A 22,362-nucleotide genomic window follows, 5' to 3' on the forward strand; every position below is an offset into this window, starting at 1 on the left:
ATCAGGGTGTTCTTCCATATTTCATTTACTTTGGGGCATGAACCCTGGTGTCTTCCTGACTCCCCACACTTGCTTCAAACTATTGCTCCTCCTTGAAGTTCTTTCAAAACCCCACGCTCCTCTGAGGTTCACGTAATCAGATGTTGCCAACCCTTATTCCGCCCTTTCTCTCTCTCTCTCTCTTTTTTTGTTTTTTTGGTGGCTGTCTGGTACAGGGATTAAACCCTGAGACCTTGGTGTTATCAGCACCATGCTCTAACCAACTGAGCTAACTGGTCAGCTCCCTTACTCCTTCTTATTGCTAATGTTTTCGGGCCTTCAGGTCATTGCGGTTTATTCACTGCTTTTTCTTACCAAGATGGAGGGAGTGATCAGCTATGTCAAATGTTGCTGATAGAAGAGGCCGAGAATGAACTGTTGAGCTTATCCCCATCACCAGTGACTTTCACATTGCTAAGGGCAGTTTTGATGGAATGGCTGAGATTTTGATTGGAGTGGGTTTGGGAGAGAGTAGGAGGACAGGATCTGGACCTATTAAACCTACACACCAAAATTTGAGTATTACAGTACCTGGCATGGGAACATTTAAGGAATTTGTTGACACTGGATGAAATCTTAGGATCTGAGATTATGCCATCAGATTTGACACATTTAATAAAATTCTTTCTAAAATAAGTGTTATTTGAGATATTTGTAATTCATCTTTTTAGGTGGCAATTCTCGGACTGCAATGGTTGCTGCTCTGAGTCCAGCAGACATCAACTATGACGAAACTCTGAGCACTCTGAGGTACTCTCATTTGATCTCAGTAACTAAATAGACCACATTGCCATCATAAGTCAATTTTTTATATCATGGATTTTCTTATGCTGTGTGGGTAGTCATTTATATAAATAATGATTTCTTCCTCTCATGGCAAGGAAAACTTGGGGGAAAAACTATTTGTATTATAATGGAATTTACCTGTTTATGATTTTCAGTTTCATTGGAAAGGGCAGGAACTTTTTCATAAAAAAGAGGTTAAAATTGCTCAAGTGAGATTTTTGGATAACTTTTAGATAATAGTGAAATTTTCTTATAATATTCATTTCTTTAAAAAGTGTCTCCTGGTGGTTTTTGTCATTATACGAATGTTCAAGTCATAAAAAGTAATACAATTACAAGTACATGTAGCATTAAAAATTACCAACAGAATGTTTTTATATGTGAGTAGGTTCCATTACTTTAATCTGGAGCTCTGTTCTCCCATTTAAGACACTTGATATAATGTAATGGAAGGAACACTATATAGTCTGACAGACTGGGTTTGAGTCCTCTCTTTGGTATTTATTTCCATTGTGATGTTGGGCAAATCACTTAAATTCATTTGCACTTTTATCCTCATCTTTATAAGATCCCGTAAAGCTTTATGTAAAAATATTATTATCAAGGCTCATAAAATGTTTAAATACTCAGGATATTTTATTTAGAAATAATGGTATTTTACTTGTGAGAAGTAGAGCATCTGAGAAATGGCAAGAATGAATTTCCTTTTTGGATCTAGATATGCAGATCGCGCAAAACAAATTAAATGCAATGCTGTTATCAATGAAGATCCCAATGCCAAACTTGTTCGTGAATTAAAGGAGGAGGTGACACGGCTGAAGGACCTTCTTCGTGCTCAGGGGCTGGGAGATATTATTGATAGTAAGTGAATTAAGGATTAACATAAAATCTAATCCTTTCCTCTTCAGGGTTCTTATAAACTTTGATTTAAGGAATTTGATGAAGCTAGATGATAGTGAAAAAAAAAACCAATTTTTTTTAACTCAATGGAAATGATCTCCAGATTCCATTTTGTAGTATGTACCTAGGTTATCCATGTGAACTTATGAAATTAGTTTTTAAGACATGAATATGTCACTACTTGTATCTGTACTAGAATCTATCTTAGATGAACAATGAAATTTATTTTGAATGTTAAACTTATTCTCACTGAGAAATTAATCACTTTATATAAATGGTACTCAAAATTTTTGTTTTTGCTTCATGGGTTTCTCTGGATTAGTGTAGTAGTAGTAATGTATGTATAAGAAGAAACGCTCCATTCAATTCTAGTTTCAGAAAAGATTCATCTTTGAGATGTTCCTTTTTATTTATTTATTTATTTATTCTTTTTTTGGGGTGGCTGGGTAGGTAAGGAGATCTGAACCCTTGACCTGCCCTTGACATGATTCACCGTTGAATGGTCCCCTCCTCCTGTAAAATGATTGAATGCCCCCTGTTCCCTATGAACATAAGAAGGGGAAAAGTCCTATTCCTTTCAAGTTTAAGAATTAGACTTCCAGAGAGTATTGTTTTATAATGTTGTCTTAAAATGCATCTTTTAAAGTCTCAGTGATTTATTGTCTGTATTATATCTAATCAGAAGTTCTCATAAGTGAGTAAAATAGATTATTCAGATAGAGTAGAACATAATGGAATATGGGTTTGTTTAAGTTTTTTTTGGTGTCTGGCTGGTACAGGGTTGAACCCAGGACCTTGGTGTTATCAGCACTAATATTTTTATTTTTTGAGTGTAAAATTTATATTATAGTCCTTGGAATTGTAAGATTTTCAAAGACTAGTTTAGTTCTTCTTATTGATTAGAGCCTAAGTTTAGATTAATATAATTTGTAAAATTGATAATATGTTTTAAGTGTTAACTTTTTCATTTTCCCAAATGCCAAGTACCACTGTTCCCTCTCTGTGTCACTGCTTTACCTGAAGTTTGACCCTTCTCGTATTTTCCCTCCTGCTTACCTTCAGTTGATCCACTGATTGATGATTACTCTGGAAGTGGAGGCAAATGTGTGTATTTCATGCATTGGTTATTTCCAGCACTCTGACTTGCTAATCTGCCTCTGCTGGATCAGTCTTAAAATGAGCTTTGCATGCCAGCAATCCTAACAGGGAAATCCCAGACAGAGCATACAGTAGAATCAGAAATGATCCTATTTTTGCCCTTCTTTATTTAGCAAAACAGTCTTCGCTGAATTTCAGTTAGTTGCTTGAGTGAAACTGAGAGGCTTAAGAATCTCTTGCTGCTTCTACTCTTCAGTTTTTCCCCCTTATGTGATTAAATTAAATCCAAAACCATAGATTATGATGATAATGATGACAGCAGCTCACATTTATTGAGTGTTAATATGTGCCAGGCCCTGTTCTAGGCACCTTGAATGTATTATCTCTTGACTCTGAATAAGTTCCTTTATGCCCACTTTACCAAAGCCTGGAGTGGTTAGTTTGCTCAAGTTCCCATGGTTTCTACTCAGGTTGGGTAGTGTAACTCAGAGCCCTTGCTTTTAATTAATATTACACTTTTTTTTTTTTTTTTTTTTGCCTCGAGTTGCTCCCTTTAGGGTCTGATTATTTTGTAGAAAAATCCTTTTTAATTAGCATTGTAAATTTGAGAATTCATGTATATAATTAAAAATTATCATTTCCAGTGGGCCACACTATCTGTGATTGAGGAGTCTGTAAATGTTGGGTTAGCATTCATTCAACTGTGTCATGCTAAGTTGGTTTTCTACAAATCTTGGGCCTCAGCTTACTTGATGGTTAGATAAACATTTTTTCCCCTTCTCGTAAATTAGAAGTTAAATTTAAGAAAACTTAAGTGTCTAAAATGTGTGCTTGAAAAGAGGACATTTTATAAAAGATTATACCTTTCATTATTCTCTCCATATATATCATTAAGTTGGTGAGGAAATAATTTCTTACACTTTTAAGGTAATTTATCAAGGAATTGTTGTCTTAGAAAAAATGAAGAATCTTGCTTTTGGAGTTAATTTTTAGATTCTTATTAATTTGTTTATTTCTACAGTAAGGCACGTAATGAAGCTTACTGTAATACATAGGAGAAACCAAATGTAGCCCTGTTGTGATAAGGTTAGGCCTTGAAGGCACTACAATGTCTAACACAGAAGTGACCCTTGAATTAGAACAACTCTGTCTGAGATTTCCAAAGCTGAATGATACTGGTGTGGAAAAGATGACTTCTTGTTCTTGCTTTTGTGCTCAGGGTGTTGCCGCTACCAGCTTGTTGCCTACCTCTTTTCTGAGCAGCTGTGGCATTTCCTGAAAAATCATGCATGACTAAGTTTTAATTCTGTATCTGTGAAGGAAAGCAGCCCTGACTACTCTATTTCCATTTTGGTCTACTTCTCTTAATTCCTTTTAGGGCTTGCATGTGTCCATTGGACCGTCTAAACTCTGTCCATCTTGGTCTTTCCCACCTTACTGCCATCACCTGGTAGCTAATTTTTTGCTCCAGGAACTATCCTCTTTTTAAAACATGCCTCTTTGCTTGTTTTCCTGTGTTTTCTATTTGCAGATGGTGGTTTTCAAACTGTCTTGAAGCAACCACTGGCTTTAAGGGGCTTTAAGAACTGACTTTGATTTAATAGTAGAGATGAATAGATCCAGAGAAAGCTAATAATATTTTTTTTGAACTATTTGTATTGACTCAGATAATATCCTTTAAGGAAAACTTAGTTTTTTGGTATGAATTTTAAGCAATACAGATTTCCTCAAATTTAAAAATGAGTTAATTTTAAGGTAGGAATGCTTCAGTACCTATAATTTCCCTTTGGTGTCTCTTTGAGAAGAATGACAATGAAGGAAAGTACAAACAGCAAATTGATGAATTTTGTTCTTTGTGGCCTTTTTTTTTTTTTTTTTAAACCAGAACTAAGTTTAAAAGCTAAATTTATAGATTTATTAGAGACCTTGGTAAATGAAAGTATGTCCTTAAAACTTGCATTTCATACTAGGAAGTAGGATTACCAGTGACCCAAGGTTGTACTCTTAGGCAAAGTAAGGGCTTAAATTAGCCAGTAATCAGCCTTATTTTTTGCTTGTTCTGATAGATTAATGGAAACTACACCAAAACTTACTAATTTGCTAATTGTTTTTCCTTGTTGAGGCAATCAGTTGGTCCTGAATTCTTAACTGGGACTTGCACAAAATCCTGCCATTTTTACAATTACTTCTCCTTTTTATTTGAGGTGTATTTTAAAAATCATTTGAATATGTTGAAATGTTGCTATACAAGGAACACTAATAAGTGCTCAGATTTTTGTTTTAACTTTAACATTTTCTTGGAAATTTTTGCTGAATTTCGTAAAATACTGGGCCAGACTGATATGGGGTATTATTGATAAATAAATAATTATTGATTGTTCCTTACTGGAATTTATGACTAGTGTAACTCTAAAGGCATTGTGGACTTGGAACAATAGAAAGAACAGAAGGAATATAGTTTGGCTTTTGAGGGAGTGTGCCTAAGTAGTGTCCTTTGAGGCTCTGGTTACCTCCTACCAGGTATAACGTTAACCTGCATTGGACTTTCTTAGTTTCTAAATTCAAAAGTGGTTCTTAACCTCTAGGATACCAGTTTTAAAGACAGACATGTTTTAGAACTGCCATCTAGAATAATTATAACTTGTCTTTGTATTGTAGCGTGTCTTTGTTCTGGCGCTTTAATGCTGTCCTTTCTTATACCAGTGTTCCTTCCTGTCTTTTTTTCTTCCTTTGCTCTTTTCCCTCTTTCCCACTTTTTCTGCCTTCCTTTTTTTCTATCTCCCAGATCTGAAAGATTTTCAGAACAATAAGCATAGGTACTTGCTAGCCTCTGAGAATCAACGCCCTGGCCATTTTTCCACAGCATCCATGGGGTCCCTCACTTCATCCCCATCTTCCTGCTCACTCAGTAGTCAGGTGGGCTTGACGTCTGTCACCAGTATTCAGGAGAGGATCATGTCTACACCTGGAGGAGAGGAAGCCATTGAGCGTCTAAAGGTAAGTAATATTTTGGTCTGATATGCAAGGTATTCTGTATAACTCCACAAGGCAGAATTCAGATTAAAAATCACTGAGATTTGGCTCAGTATATGGAGAACTTTCTAATTCTTAAAGGTGTCCTGAAAATAGAATTTTCTGCTTATAAGTTAATTTATTTTCACCAGAATGCGTAAATTTGACATGGCCAGGTGAGATGGGAGAGATACATGGGCAGATGATAGGTTGGCTATGAAGAGTAACTGATAAGTAGACATGTACATTAATTCTAGGGTAGTTTATGTCACAGTGAAATTGTTTAGTTAGAAAAGAAATAGTTGGAAACATTTGGTTCATTTGAAGGTGGAATTCTGTATAGAGCCATGCTTCTGTTAGTAAAATAAATATACAATTAAAAGAAAGTTTGAACATTCTAGTAGCTGTACTAGGTTTATTCAGATACATGTGAAATTATAATTTCTAGAAGTTCACAGAAGGCCTTGACACCTTATGATTACTGTAGAGGAAGGGCTGTCTCCTCCTCTGGTGGCACACATGGGGACACAGGGCCATAGTGCTGCATGTATGCAGGTCACCTGCCTATGGCACACAGATTTGCTGCTGGAGATTTTCCCCAGCCTCTTCCTCTGTCAGGTTCTATTTTGTCTTTCTCCATGAATCTGAAAGAGGAGCAGCAAAGGCTTCCAACTCATAGCTTCTTCCCTTCCCCCTCAATGACTACAGTGAGAACAGACTATTGTCACTTGTGATGCTGAGATAAGCTGTGCGAGAATCCTGCCATCCATCAGATGACTATAACAGCATCGTCTACTTTGAAGCAGATAGTTTTGTCTTCCCCTACATGTCACCTCCAGGAAGATAGTTTGATCCATACCTTTTGGCTTTTGTATTCAGGGGTTCCAGAATAGGGTACACAAAGAGGGCAAAGACACTTTGTAAGGATCTGGGGAGTTGCATTTATGCTGCCAGCCAGCAGTCCTCTTTATGGTCACTCACTATTCCCATGAATGCTGCTCATTCAAGGACGATTGAGAACAGTGACACACTGTGACAAATTTAATGACTGAAAGGCTTGCTGAACCTCTTCACCACTAAAAGTGAATTGAGCTTTTCAAATTGAAGATGTCAGATGCTTTCATTTTGGTTTTCAGGTGAGTCAGAAAAATATTTTATATGAAGAATGGGCTTCTGCTTTTTCTTTCTTGATCAGCCTACCTTTTCCCTTGACATTTTACTCACTTCAAAATACAGTGCTTCAGAAACATAATGATTTTGTTTCCATCAATACACGTTAACAAAAAGTGGGTGAAGTTCTGAAATACCTGGCAGAGGAAGAGGGAGTAAGAAATCTTTTCATTAAATGTTGGAAGCCACAGGGTAATTTCTGCTGTTGGTAAAATTGAAGTTTTACTAAATACCTTAGTGAAGTCCTGTGTGATAAGGCTTCAGTCACTCATTTTCTCACAATAGTCCTCAGTGACCATGTTGCTGTGCAGGCTCTATTCAGAGCCAGGGTGGGAAATAGGGGACTCCATGGGAAGGAGGAATGAAACCTCCCAATTATTGAGTATTTAATATAAAATGTTCTTTTTCTTTTGGAATTTTGAATCTTACTATTTAATTATTAAAGCCTTAGTGCACAGATGAGATTACTCTTCCCTTTGACATTCATCTTGGTGTGGAGAAATTTCTTCCTAACTGCCAAGAGGGACCAACTGAAAATAATGTCGAATGTTAGGAATCAAGACATTAATTAGACTTTTAAAGAATTAGGTCACCTAGTGTCTTCCAAATTGTTTCTAAGGAATAATGCTGTCATTATTCAGGGCTCTCTTCCCCCAACCTACTTCCCATTAAAACAAAACAAAACTGTATTACTTTAGTCAGAAAATAAATCCCTCTGTTTTAATTCTCCCTTAAGCTAACATAAATGAAATCTTCCATTTTCCCTAGCTTTATTCTAGAAAGAAAATAGCCTCTTTACAGTTTTGTGTTCAGTCTTGAGTTTTTAATGCAGCGTGGTAGTTCACTGAAGCATAAGCACCTTAGTTCTGCTCTTATTTTGTGAATGGTGAGAATTCCATTCGGGCAGACCTGCATTTTAATGCTGCAGGCAGATAACGTCTTGCATCCACAATGCGGGGCAGTGGTTGTACAACAGAAATGCTTGAGAATGTTTAGGAGCTGGGTTCCTATGACATGATACTGCAGGAGAAAAATATTGTCATGGAAAATAGCAATAGAGGATGTTAATTTATTTTCCTAACATTTCATTTCCTTTTGCTTCTCTTTATTTTTAAGAAAATAAAAATCAGTTGGTAAGATGCTACTTTTACACAGAATGTTGTTGTCGCTTCATTCATTGTCTAGCCTATTTCCATGTGTAGGACACTCATGTTACTCCATCATAAATATCTTGAACTCTCTACAAACCTCCCTGGTCAGAAAGAGTGATATGTAATTGCTTTGAGTTTTAAGTCACAACTCAAACTGAGTTTGTATCTTTGGTTTGGTTTCCTGTCCAATAAGGTTTTAAACACATAGCTATAGCCACTGTGTGGTGGTTCTGGTATTTATTAGTCTAGCATTAAGTCAGTACTGTGAGTGTCATTGCTTAGGCTCAGTCTATAAATATCCACAAATATCCATTACAGAAGGAGGCAAGGACAAATGCTGTGCTAAGCAGCCTGAGGGCCTTACCCTTGGAACTCACTTATGAAGCATGCTGTGTTCATTACAGTAAAACCTTGGCTATCTGATGGCTTCAAGGAATGTTACATGTAGTAAGCATTTAACCTTTTGAGTATCACATCTTAACCTGTAATTTTTTTTTATGGAAATATTTCTGACTTGTCCTGTGGATTTCTCTGCCTCCTTGACTGAATCATCAGAAAAGATTAAATTGTGTAGTGTATGAACATACTTCAACATTTATTAACCAATGCTGTGTAAATAGCTAGCGATGTAGACATACATAATGTGAGACCAAAGAGTGAGTGACACCTGAGCCCAGCATTCCTTGGAGCTATAAAGAAGGTACTGATATCCCTCTGTTTTTTGGAATTTATTTTTAAGTTTAGTACCTGCAGGAAGGGAGATTAAAGATCTTCTCCTCACTCTGAACTGTGAATCCCCATTTCAATTTTATCTTACATTAGGTTCCTCAAGTGGGTTATGGGCAGCCCTGGACACCAGCATGCTGTGCCTGCCTGCAGAATGAATTGATGTCTCTGAGACTGCTGTTTTCCTGTTGGCATCTCTATTTAATTTACACTAAGTTTGTTATTTGGGCTTGAACAGAATATCCTTTACTTTTTCTTAATTTATGGTGAGCTGTTTTGTAGAATATTTACTTGAAAGCCTATTTATTCTGTCTTATTTAAAGAAAGAACAGTAAGAGTCAGGAAATTCAGCTCTAGACCTGGCTCAAGGAGTAGTGTGGCTTCAGGTGAATCTCTTAGCTTCTCTTTTCCTCAGTCTCCTTATCTATAGAATGGTTCCAGAATAAATGGTTTCCCAGGCCTTTTCCAGTACTGAAGTTTTGCTAATATGACACTCAGTTATCATTTTCTCTAACCTTTCCTCATAGTTTTTAAAAATAGCTTTCTAGACAGCATAAAAATTGCAACTTGAAGCTGTAATGAAAAGTACTCAGCTTATTCATTAATCTCCTTTCTACAAAGAGATCGTGTTCTGATTTACACTCCAAGTGGCAGATAAAATAGAAATCACATTAGAGTTGGCAGCAAAATGGTAAAAGGATTTGTAGACAGTAACTTTGCTTCCTTAGGATGAGTTCTACAGTTGCCCTAAAGTAGGATAGTTTTAATATGACCAGATAAACCTCTACTCTAAAATGATCTTTTTCTGAAGGTAAACAACAAGGAAAAAAGGTTTTTTTTTAAATATCTCATGGGTAACTTTGTATTCCCTAACCACCATAAGTGGTTTGTGGGCCACACTATAAATACTAGTCTAGGTGCTTTGGTTTGGTCCGGTGCATCCTATTGTCCATTTCCTTTGTTTTTATAGTCTTCACTTTGAGATTATAAAGATTTCTACCCAGTTATCTTTAATGAGCCTTAAAATCATGTAGGTTATGATGTCAGCTTGTCTTCTACTTGCCCATTTAAAGTCATATGAGAGCCGGCCTGTGGCTCACTTGGGAGAGTGTGGTGCTGATAAAGTCATATGCAGAAGCATTTAACGCCACTCTGTCAGTCATTGTTGAATAACTCGTGGTGCTTTATAGATATGCTATTGACTACTTGGTACCAGGCACATGGTCTTTCTTGGCTTTCTCATTCCTTGCCAGGATTATATGGAATTGTCATGGTTGCTGGCCCTCTAGTTTGGCCTGTTGGTTCCCCTCTTAGCTTTGGAGTGGCATGTACACTGCATACTAATCATTACCACTTGAGAACTGTATAGAGATGCCATTCAGGTAGCTGTTTTAGCCTTTCAGCCTTGGTGTGTGTTCTGAGGGCTAATGACAGCCAGTTTAGGTGTTTTCACCTTCCTACCCCCACTGCAGACTTGTTCTAGTTTCTTCCACTTAATAACTGGCTCTTTTCTTTTCTGAAAGAGTATCTCCTATGTGTCTGCCTTTATATAAATATTACTGATGCCCATGCCTTTTCTAACTTTTATCTGTTTAGATATTTGCTTAGCTTTGCTAGTTGTTATTGTTTTATTATGCTCTCCTATTTGTTTCTCCTGACTCCTGTACTTCTTTGCTTTTGCAGCTGCTGCCTTGAATCTTTACTCCTGGCTTTTTTACGTGCTTCCTTGCCTTTGGTATATTTTTTGTTTTTGAGGAGATGTCCAATTGTGGAATTATTCTGGAAGCCCAAGAATTCCAGAAAACCGAATACTAGACACCTTAGGGTTTATTGTATTATACTATTCATAGTTTCTTTCTATGTAGATAATTAGATTTTGGAATCCCAGAGGCTTCTTATAGTAGCCTGTTAAATGAATCATTCAGTGAGCTATCTTTTGTGAACTGTAAGACTTTTCCTCGTTAATCACTGCTATTATTGCCATCGCTACTGTCATGTCATCATCATCATCATCATAACACTTTCCAATTTTGTCTCTATGACTCACGTTTTCTCCTTTTGCATCTGCTCATCCCCCTTTTTGGTACTCCTTTTCCCTCCATTCTTTGCCTAATCAATTCCTACTTGTCTTTCATTCATCTGTATGGGCATCCCTTATCCCTGATTCATCTACCTTACAGATTCCTGTGAATACTCCAATTGTAGCACTTAGCGTATTGTTCTGTTGTTAACTTCTGTCATACCAATTTTCAGTCCTCAAACATGATGCTCTAGCCACACGGTTGTTCCTAGGAAACTCCAGGCACTTTCCTACTTATTCCCCTACGTACTCACATCACAGCTCCTGCTCTTCCTGTGTCACAACTCCCTCATAACTAGTCAGTGAGGCGTGTCCTGACAACTTCACTACAAATTGCTCCTTCACCTACCTTCCTCCTATATTCTTTCCCTTCCTTGCTTTATTTTTCTGCAAAGCACCGACTACTGTCTCACGTTCTATGTACTTATTGGTTAAAATTGATTATCTCAGTCTTCTTATGAGAATGTAAGTCTTATAAAGGCAGGAGTTTATACCCTTGCCATATCCCTGGTTGCCTAGCACAGGGTTTGGCATATAATGAGGTTACATATAACTGTTGGTTGAATAAGTCTTCAGTTACTTTTCTCCCTAGTATACAGTAAGCAAAAAACATGTTTTAGTTCTTATATTTCTATAATATAATGAACACTCAGCAAGTAAATTGTCACTTCAGTGGCTAGATGCCTTCAGATGAAATTTAATACTAAGCCTTACTTTATTGACTACTGAGTTGTGTTAAGGAAGGTATTGTGTTATGTTGAAATTATACCAAAGCAAAAGCAATGAATACCTTTGAGACTTTATTCTTTTATAGAAGTGGTGGTCAGAAAAAAGTTTCTTGCATTTTGGGGTGTTAATATTACCCTTCTCCTTTTACACACACAGACTCACTGTTAAGGTATTTTTATTAGGATTTGGAGGATTTATATGTCTGGGGTTGATTTAGTTTTAGGCCTAGTCTTTATGATTTTTACCTTACATATTAAAAGAAGAAAAAAAGAAAGAAAGAAAAACCTCATCACGTTAAACTCTGCATCTTATCCTCAAACAGCATAATCTGCTTCTTGCTTTCCTTTCTAGACAGGGTATGTGAAATTATAAGACTCTTTGCCACTTCATCTGTGCTCTTCTTTCCTTAGGAATCAGAGAAGATCATCGCTGAGTTGAATGAAACCTGGGAAGAGAAGCTTCGAAAAACAGAGGCCATCAGAATGGAGAGGTCAGGAGGTTAAAATCTGGGAATGTTTCTAAGTTTTCAAGGGAATTTGGATTTACTTTTATCGTAAGAAAAGATGAAATAGAAGTTAAAAACAAAGAACCTCCCCTGCTAAAACAGTAAAGAAAAAATAAGCCTTGCTGGGGACTATGGCCAGTTGAATTTACACTTTGAAGTGAAATACACATTTTAAATATTCTCTATGGAGTTGTGTGGTTAATAATTACCATACTACATGTTGCTAGGGACCCATAAAAAATGGGACATATTGAGGGATGGAGTTTTTCATTTGCAAAAAGTAGACTGCCTTTGATGAAGGCCCAACTCCAAGTAGCTCCTCTGATTATTGACTTTTCAGAGTTATCTTCTCCAGAACCTCTTTGGTAAGAGGTGGGCGGTTTGGGTTGCAAACTTTAAAAAACCCTATTCTGTCTTAACCTCTATCAGTTCTCTAACCTGAAGATGAGCATAACCCAAAATGTTGCTTTTTCTATTGGAATAAACATTCATTTAAAAAATGTCTGTTCATGTCTTCCCCTTTATGGAATATGAGGCAGAAGGGAGTTCTAATGTACTGATATAGTGTGTGTAACAAACAATTAGAATTTTCTTATTTATTATGGAAATTTTAAACTAGAATTATTGTGCCAAAATATGGAGGACATGTAGTATAACATTTGAGAAAATCACACTTATAGACCATACTCATATACCAAAGTTATTTTCTGATTGCTTTCTTAGATTCTGAAGAAATGGTTCTTCAGGGTTGATGTACGGCTTTAAAGAATATCTCCCCTTCCTTTTTTATATTAATAGACATATTATTTATGAATTATTATCTATCTCCAAAGTCAGATGAGGCAGAGTTTTTATCCGAGTGAATATAACTTTATCTAACATAGGAGCATAATTTATTTTGAATGTGTTGTTTTTCTTAATAATAATTTCTCATTCATGATGAGATAAGCACATTATTTTGCACTTGTATTACTGACTTTAAATATGGCCAATTGTTTTTGCTTTGCATACTTTATTTTCCAGTTCATATTAGACTAATTTCATTGACATTTTGGTATTGATATTCTGATGTACTTGTTTTTTTCTAGAGAGGCCTTGTTGGCTGAGATGGGAGTTGCCATTCGGGAAGATGGAGGAACCCTGGGGGTTTTCTCACCTAAAAAGGTAGGAAACAACCAACATTGTAAAACTCAACCAAATGGAAACGCTTTTTGTTTGTCTTACTTGCTGGGGCACCTCATGTCTTTCAGGGCTGACTCCTCCCCCTCCCTTTTTTATCTTGACATTTGGCTTAATTTCAGGTATTTCTGTTTCATCTTACAAGGGCAGCTTATTTCTAAAATGCTTATCATGTTTACTGTTTACAAGAGAAAAAATCTAAGGCAGTAAATCTATAACTTTCGGTAATGATTCCGTATGCTTAGTCATCTTTTTTGTTGGTTTCTCATAAATTCCCAGCCTAACGTAGCATAACTTGCTTCAGTTTTGGCTACTCTTTCTATGTAGATTTTGTCACAGAAGTCATCAACCCTGTCTTATAACTTTTCGGAACCAATCTCAGCTGTTCAGGTTTGTGTAGAATAATACTGCTTCCATTTACTTCCATAGTTTGTACAACCATTGCCCTGAGTAAAGCAGTTCCTGTTTTTACCCTTCTAGACTCCTCTGCTCCCTTTTGCTTGTTTTTTTAATAATGACCCCAGTAGTTACCTTCCTAGTTACATAAAGTAGTTAATTAGAATAGTAAGGCTTTTTAGCTAATTAGAATAGGAAGGTTTTTCTAACTAAGTTGCTACTTAGTTAGTATTGGATACTGGAAAACTATTTTTAAATCGTTATTTTGTGTGCTTATTTATATGACAATAGTAGACCAATTATTAATGTACAAAGCATATATTTCATACTACTAATAAATGACCCTTCATTTCAAATGACCTCAAGTTGGCTATTGGAGACTTAAACATCTTCATGCATGGGTTCTGATTATAGTCCCTCTAGGTTAGGATAGAAGGGGTGGGGAGTTTTTAATTGGTACTTTTGTTTTATGTAATATGAAATATTCCTGTGGTTTTTGCTAGGATTCTTTTGGTTAGGTTTTTCTGTCATGGTCACATAACTTTTTTTTACAAATTCTAATGTGTTATTTTGAACAAAAAAGATTGATATAAAGATGTTTTAGATACATATGGTAGAATTAGAACAATGAATATTTTATGTTTATATTGTGAAAGGTCAGTGGTTTTCACAGTTTAATAGTTTTTCCTTTAGTAAGATACATATTCATTCAGATATGTTACCTATGATTATAGAGATTTTAGCAGTCATAGTTTTGATAGAATTTAAATTGTGCCTTTGCATATATCTAAGGGTATTTCATAAAATCTTTCATTGTTAAAAACTGTGGGGAAAATATTTGTAACAACATGTGAAAATATTATGGCATTTAACATGAATCATAAATAACCTGAACAAGTGTGATATAAACAGTGCAGCATTCCAAACTGAGATCTCAAAGCCTTTTCTTTAATTTTACCTATCTTGCTTTGACTTTCTAGACTTCCTCAGGAAAGGAAGGAATATACCACTGACCACATCCAAACTCAGTTTTAGAACCTGTTTCTGAGATTTGTTTTTTCTTAGGCCAGATGGGCTGGCTTTAAAGAACGCTGCCCACAGAGGGCTTTGATTTTCTCAAACCAGCACAGTTCTTAAACTTCAAAGATAGATGCTAGTTGAGAAAATGTTGAAGTTTTTCTAATTTCTTTTTAATCATCTTTTGCAGTCCATTTTCTTAATCCCTTCATCTGACTCTTCTTTCATTTTTCCACATTTGCTGGCACTATCTTGAGTAGATTTTGGCCCCAAGACCATGTGACTTATTTTTGGATCCCAGTGGGGTATTTTCACCAAAGAAGGTTGGTTTTTAAAAAATTTTAGAAACATTAGAGTTAGATGAAGTCTTTTAGAAGACATTTATATTGTTGAATGTACATAAATTTAATTTTTTCTTTAAGGAAAGACTAATAAAGACAATAACTGGGACCATGGAAAAACTGATGAAAATTACAGAAGGAAATGGCAGGGGGTTTGGGGGCTTTTTAGTAAAATTAAATCTTTCTTGAGACTTTTGTCAAAGCATTTACAAACATTGCAATTAACCCATCCAGAGAATCAACCTGTCCTAATTTTTCCTTTGTGTTTTAACCTTTAACCAATAATTGGGTCTTGTTCTTTATGCCAGAACTAATGGTTTATTTAAATAGAATGCATTGGTACAGTTTGGGAAGACCTGAAGAGAGTGTTTTCTGTTTATTATGGTATTGCAACTGGGAAAAAAGAAGTCTCTCTTCAGGCACTGTGGGGAATTGGAGAAGTTTGGCCTCCTGTAGGTCCCCCTTTCCTGGTGCCTTGCTCCAAACTGATAATCTGTGCTCTTTTTCAGACCCCACATCTTGTTAACCTCAATGAAGACCCACTAATGTCCGAATGCCTGCTTTATTACATCAAAGATGGAATTACAAGGTATATTTGTTTCTTGTTTTGGTAACTTCGTGTTTTCTTTTCTCTTAGATGATTGAATAACCAAAAGGAAGTTGTTTGTTGAAAAATTTATTGTAATGATTTGATGTTTTTCCTGTCTGAAATAGTTACAAACTGTCCTCTCTACTCTTTCCAAATTATATAAGTGTTTTAGCAGCAGAACCAGTTAACCTGTAGTTTTTCTCTAAAAGACCCTGAATAAAAATTTTCATTTTAACAACTTATATAAATTCATTAGGGAGTTTATTTAGTTCACTCATGTCTTTTTATAATGCTGTATGAGTTACATTGGTATATTGTTGTTCCTTGGTTTCTTATTCTGATGTAGGGAGGTTGATCATATATGAGAATAGAATTTGCAGTTGAAAGCTTCTGATACAAAAAGGCGATACCTTTTTTATATGTACCAAAAGGATATTCTTTGAGAGAAAGAGGTTCATTGTTTGTAGCGCTTTTTGTGTCTAAATTTCCCTGGGAAACACTTTCTCTTGTGTTCAGGGTTGGCCAAGCAGATGCTGAGCGGCGCCAGGACATAGTGCTGAGTGGGGCTCACATTAAAGAAGAGCATTGTATCTTCCGGAGTGAGAGAAACAGCAGTGGTGAAGGTGAGAGCTTATGGTTTGAGCTTCTCCAATAACTTTTTCATTCTATGTTATGAGAAATCCCTAAGACTTGGTATTCTGTCTCAGCCAGTGGTATTTTCTTGTAGAATCTAATATTGAAAAATGGAAAAACCTGGGCTGTTTATAAATGCAGGGATGGACATAGCTACTTTACATGAAAATAGCCTGGATGGACAAAAGGAGCCCTTTTGTTACTGCCAAGAAGTGAGCAGGACATAGGCAATTAGGCTTGGTCTTGAATTTTAATTATTTAATGGAAAAGTAAGAAAAGAACAAATATCCTGGGTAATAGGAGATTTGAAGGACCTCAGGTCTTAACTCAGTAGAATTTATTTTTTATCTAAAAGGAAAGAAAGAGTCAATTTTAATTTTGCCCAGGTTATTAACAAAACAATACTCTAATGGTATTTTTATGCTATATAATTCACTCCTTCCTTAGTGAAAATATTAGCTTTTACTCTTTAGTTTCTAGTTATTACCTATCTCATACATAAGATTTCTGATGATTTTCAGTTTTCTTGATTGAACTGTCAGATATCACTAAAACTAGCATTTCCTGTCTTCTTCTTCTGAGGTTTTCAAATTCAGTTAAATCTTCCTATCTTAGCCACAGCCCCAAACTAACCTCTTATATTGGATCTGGTTTTGGTACCCTGAAGTGAACAGCTGTATAGATGCTTTAGCCACTTGATTGGTGGCAGGAATCTCTTCTGGTTACCATGAATCCTGAGAGTCAACTGCTTTCCATTATTTGATTCCAGTGGTTTGCAATGATAACATAAGTTTGTGTTCCTTCTAGTTATTGTGACTCTAGAGCCTTGTGAACGCTCAGAAACCTATGTAAATGGCAAGAGGGTGGCCCAGCCTGTCCAGCTGCGTTCAGGTGAGACTGAGAGGGGTTTAAAGTCTTGAGCAATGTACACATGGTTTGTATGTGCAACTCATAATTTTTGACTCCTTGTTTAAAGGCTGAAGTGATAGCATTGGGATTTATGTTCTTGTAAATCTCTAAAAGCTGTCTTCCATCAGAGATAATGGGGTTATTAAACTAGATGCTATACATTTAAAAATTGATGTCTTAACCTGATTTCTGTTTTGTGTTAGGAAACCGTATCATCATGGGTAAAAACCATGTTTTTCGTTTTAACCACCCGGAACAAGCACGGGCTGAGCGGGAAAAGACTCCTTCTGCTGAGACCCCCTCTGAGCCTGTGGACTGGACGTTTGCCCAGAGAGAGCTTCTGGAAAAACAAGGAATTGATATGAAGCAAGAGATGGAGAAAAGGTAATGCACAAATACTATGTGGCCCACGTGACTCTTCTTTTAAACATGTAGTAGCATTCATGAAATAGTTCAGTGATTTCACAATTTATTCTATCTGGGGGTTTTTTGTTTTATTTTGTTTTTTCCCTTCTAGGCTGCAGGAAATGGAGATTCTGTACAAAAAGGAGAAAGAAGAAGCAGATCTTCTCTTGGAGCAGCAGAGACTGGTAGGAGTCCATCCTGAATCTGCTAACTATTAGGGAAAGGGCACCTTGCTCCCATACTTTCCCTGTCCCATAGATGAGCCCTCGCCCAAATTGCTTATCTGGTTTTCAGTGATACCACACACTGTTCTTTCATTTTCTTAATGGAGAATGAACTTAAATCTCCTGGTAGCCTTAGCCTGAAAAACTGTCCATAGAGGTACTATTTTTTGCCCATTTCTATTACAATCAAGTACTTTTTGAGGAAATAATGAGAGCTTTTCTGGTAGCCTTTGCCTCTTGATAGTGGTTTTTGAATTTTCATCAGTGGTGTTTCTTTTAATGATAATTACTCTGAATATTGAATTTGGTGGGAGTTTGCCTTGGTTTTGTTTCTGATCACCTGATAGTACTAATTCTCTGCTCTTGGGCTGACTTGGGGATTGTTCTTGTGCTGGGCAGTTTTTTTTTTTTTTTTTTTTTTTTTTTTAAGTTAAACTGTATCTAAAAGTGTTGCTGCACAGTTGCATGTGTTAATCCTTTTCTGTTCCCTTGCATGGAGTCTGAACTCTCAATAAGGCACGTGTTGTGATGGAAAAGTAGGGACTGTATATCCAACTTAGACAGGAGAGTAAGGCCTGCTTTCTCAGGGTTGAAAAAGGATTTCGGTGAGCAGCTAGAAAGTCACTTTAAGGTCCTAGCTATAATGCTAATGGCTGTAGCATTTTATGATGCTAATTGATTTCCCAGGTTTGATAGAAATTTGTAAGTTGACTCCTTACTGAGATTTTCATTTTTAAAGCCAACCAGTTTTGGTTAACAAAACCCTGGTTATCTGAAGCTTCCTGGCATTCATTTGATATTTAAGGAAAAAGTATAAATAACCTTTGGATACTGTCAAGTCACAGTTTAACAAGTTTTCATTTTTTAAGATTCGTGGTCTTCTTTTAAGATAAGGGGGCATTAGGGAGAAAGGTAAGGCACTGGCTTCTTCCCTTAACATAAAATACAGCATGTAAATGTAGCCTTTAACCATGTTCTGTGCTTTGGAGAAGAAGGGGCCATTGCTAAATGGGCCAGAAAAGCCAAGAACTCAGAAAAAGCAGCCTTTTCTGGGGCAACTCAGGTTCTCAGTCTTGGCTATGGGTTAAACCAGTTAGTTTGTTATTTTGGAAATTATAGTAAAGCCCCCAAAAGAATGGATTTTAAGAATAAACCCAAGTGTTTGGGGCAAGATAATAGTAGTGTTACAGATAGAGTCTCTTTAGGAGGCCCACTTGGCATTTAGTTTTTAATGAAAACAGAAAGATTTAGCTACATTGTGATTAGGGGCTTGAAAGGCTTGTGACACATAAAGAGCCTTTTATCTTAATAATGTAGAATCTGATAACATGTCTCTGATGGTTTGTGAGAGATCAAATGAAGACAGGTGTAATTAAGCTCTCTTTATTATTAACAATAGTGCCTTGTATTTGTATAGTGCTTTATAATGTACAAAGAGTTTTAACATCCATCATTTTATTTGATCCTCGAAACAACCCTCTTTGGTAGGTGTGTACATAAGTAAAATGAGTAATATTACTTCCAGTTTATAGTTGAGGAAACCAAGGCTAAAAAAAAGCGCTACCTTGCCCACTCTTAAACACGTGATCAGTCACAGGTCTGAAGCTTAAACTTGGGTCTTCTGACTTGCTTTGCTGTTCTGTCCATTAGAGCAGTGCTTCTCAACCACCTGGGAGTCTTGCTAGAATGTAGATGCTGATTCAGTAGGTCTGAGGTGGGACTTGAGATTCTGCATTTCTAACAAGCTCCTAGGTGATGCCAGTGCTGTTGGTCCTGGGACCATACTTGAAGCAATGAGGCATGGAAGAATAGGCATGTCTGTCTATCTCCATAACCAAGAGTTGGTGATCACTCTGTCCCCTAAAGTAAAGACATTGGCCTTTAAATAAAGAGAAAATGAATGTCTCTAAGATTTATTTAGTTTCCAGGGGGCAAACATAGGCTGCAGATAATCAGGGTCTGTTTGTCGTTTGCTCTGTGTATCTAAAAGCAAGCTAGGTTACCAAGAGCAGCTCCTTAAAGCAAGGAAGTTGCTTTCCTTCCAAAAGTACAGCTGTCTACTGCACTTAAATTTCTTGGTCTCAAGAGGAACTGATTTTTGACACTTCAGCTTAAAGAATATCCACCAGTAACAATACTAAATGGAAAATGTATTTTTATTACCCTATGTTGGTCAATCAACAGATATATCTCTAATGTATCCTGTGAATAGTCATTGAGAGGATACAAAAGAATTATTATTCAGTAAATATTTATTTAATATTTATTATATGTAATCATTTTTGCATAATGACAGCATTAAAAAATGGAATTCAGACTCATGAGTTTTCTGTTTTGATAGTTCTCCAAATACGTCTCCACATTCCATTTTTTTATGTTACCGAGCATTCTCTTATAGTTAGTGCTCTATTATATACCTAGTCCTTTACGTGCTTGCTTTTTTACACACAGGTTTATGGGTATCTTCTCTCGTATTTGAATAAGCCTCTTGCAGAGGCTCTTCAGGAGGCCCCCTTTGCATTTGGTATTTCATGAAAACAGAAGGATCATTTGGTAATATATGAATTGCCAGACCTGAGTAGTTTTTCCAACCCTGTAATAAATGAATCTAAATATCTTAAAATCTTTTATTTTTATATGAGATAGGATTTACATCTTGGCACATAAACTTTGCATGCATACAGAGTTTTAGTGTCATGGTCAGTATGCGTTAGGGTGGTATGTTTGAACTGTAGAGAGGACATATTCTACAGAGTCAATATGGCAATATTTTTAAAAGAAAAAATTATGGCCACTTGATTTAATTTAAGTTCTTTTGGGTTTATGTAGACTCTCATTTATTTATGTTTTATTTTAGAGTTTAAAAATATAACTTTTGTTTTTCCAGCATGTTACTAAAGCAATGATTAGAATATTTGCCATTTCCTAAATTAGGTAATAATATTCATTTCATCCTTAAGCAATTCTAAGAGCAAAGGAAAAACAGCCAGAAAAAAAGTGATAATTGTTAATTTTATGGGGAGAACCAAAGAGAGTTTATGTTCTGTATAACTCAAGTTTATATGTATACATATTTTTTCAGGAGTTAGGAATACTTTTTTCTCTCATGTTTATTAATATCATCTTTTATCACTTAAGATTAGCCATTCTGATTTTTAAAACTAAAAATGGGGAAAAAAAAGTTTGTACAATTAGCTTTATCTGTTTTTCGTTGCTAAGTTTCAAATAGGTAGGGGTTATGAATGGGTTTAGTACCCATTTATAGGCCAATAGAAATAACACAAATCAATAGCAACATCTTTAAATTCAGAAGCCAAATTATTGTCATAATTGTTAAAGGTTATTTTTTCGTTCCCTAGAAAGTGACTCTACATATAAATATTTGGTATAGAAAGCAAGATACTAGTTATCAGTTTCAGTTCTTTTTTTAAAAAAACAAAAAACAAAACTCTACTAGAGCTATTTTAGGTAATCACAGCCAGGTAAAAGAGACTATTATGTAACAGTATTCTCATTTACTAGACTATCTTGAGCTACTCATTAGTATTTTCTTTTCCCAGTAGCTCTTATTTTCTGAATAGGAAATTCTTCCTAATCCTATCCATTATATGGAATTCTAAATTCACTATTGCTTTCATATAGATCCACATTATCAAGATTTGCTTCTGTTAGTTAAGAATAATTGGTTATTATTCAAATAGCTCTTTAAACTACATTTTTGTGAAGTTGGGTTGCCGTTTTAGGTCTAAGTAAGGTATTTTGAAAAAAGAGGTGATACTGCAAAGACAGCATTGAGATACATTTTAAAGTGAATTCACTTTACATAAGCAGAAAATAATCTTTGTGTTTTATATGTTTATTGTGTTAATGTCACTGAAACTGATATTCCTCAAATAGCTAGAAATGCCATGGGTTTTCTAGATAGAAAGCATCTCTAAGTTGCATTTATTAAAATATTACTTGGGCGTCGATCCCGTGGCGCACTCTGGAGAGTGCGGCGCTGGGAGCGCAGCGATGCTCCGGCCACGGGTTTGGATCCTATATAGGAATGGCCGGTGCACTCACTGGCTGAGTACCGGTCACGAAAAAGACAAAAAATATATATATATATTACTTGGGCAATTTTAAATTATATTTGCCTAGCTTAATTTTTGTTCTGGTAATTTATTTCTCACATTTTGGAGGTGAGGTATTTATCAGTTTAAGTGTGCAAAAACCAAAAATAAAGCAGACCCATTATAAGAATCCTTTTTAAAAAATGGTTCCTTTTTCTCCGGATAACACAGTTTAATTGCACAACTGAAATGGATTAAGTTAAAATAGCAAAAGAAAATGGTAAATTCAATATCTGCTCACATGGAGAGACTAGTTTCAAAACCCTCCCGTCTTACAGAAAAAAAAAAATTAGTTGGTAAGAACCTCACATGGTCAGCCAGTAGGGATTCTTATCACTTTTAACATCATCCCTATTTG

General features: G+C 35.9%; 1 protein-coding gene across 15 annotated transcripts in view; it reads left to right on the forward strand.

Annotated features, from left to right (window-relative positions):
• Nucleotides 1-22,362, forward strand: part of KIF1B (kinesin family member 1B) — a 133,954-nt gene that overhangs the window by 51,887 nt on the left and 59,705 nt on the right. For 5 of the 15 annotated variants that reach the window (XM_063106860.1, XM_063106861.1, XM_063106865.1 and 2 more), the window contains exons 11-20: nucleotides 711-789; nucleotides 1,544-1,686; nucleotides 5,687-5,820; nucleotides 12,102-12,181; nucleotides 13,285-13,360; nucleotides 15,639-15,718; nucleotides 16,235-16,341; nucleotides 17,159-17,242; nucleotides 17,464-17,644; nucleotides 17,778-17,850. In XM_063106860.1, coding sequence (XP_062962930.1) covers nucleotides 711-789; nucleotides 1,544-1,686; nucleotides 5,687-5,820; nucleotides 12,102-12,181; nucleotides 13,285-13,360; nucleotides 15,639-15,718; nucleotides 16,235-16,341; nucleotides 17,159-17,242; nucleotides 17,464-17,644; nucleotides 17,778-17,850 — 1,037 coding nt within the window. Of the gene's footprint in view, nucleotides 1-710; nucleotides 790-1,543; nucleotides 1,687-2,787; nucleotides 2,830-5,608; nucleotides 5,821-12,101; nucleotides 12,182-13,284; nucleotides 13,361-15,048; nucleotides 15,112-15,638; nucleotides 15,719-16,234; nucleotides 16,342-17,158; nucleotides 17,243-17,463; nucleotides 17,645-17,777; nucleotides 17,851-22,362 lie in introns of all 15 variants that reach the window. The other 10 variants (XM_063106852.1, XM_063106851.1, XM_063106854.1 and 7 more) reach the window with 5 other exon arrangements.

Source organism: Cynocephalus volans, chromosome 8 (assembly GCF_027409185.1).
Source record: "Cynocephalus volans isolate mCynVol1 chromosome 8, mCynVol1.pri, whole genome shotgun sequence".
Classification (NCBI taxonomy): domain Eukaryota; kingdom Metazoa; phylum Chordata; class Mammalia; order Dermoptera; family Cynocephalidae; genus Cynocephalus; species Cynocephalus volans.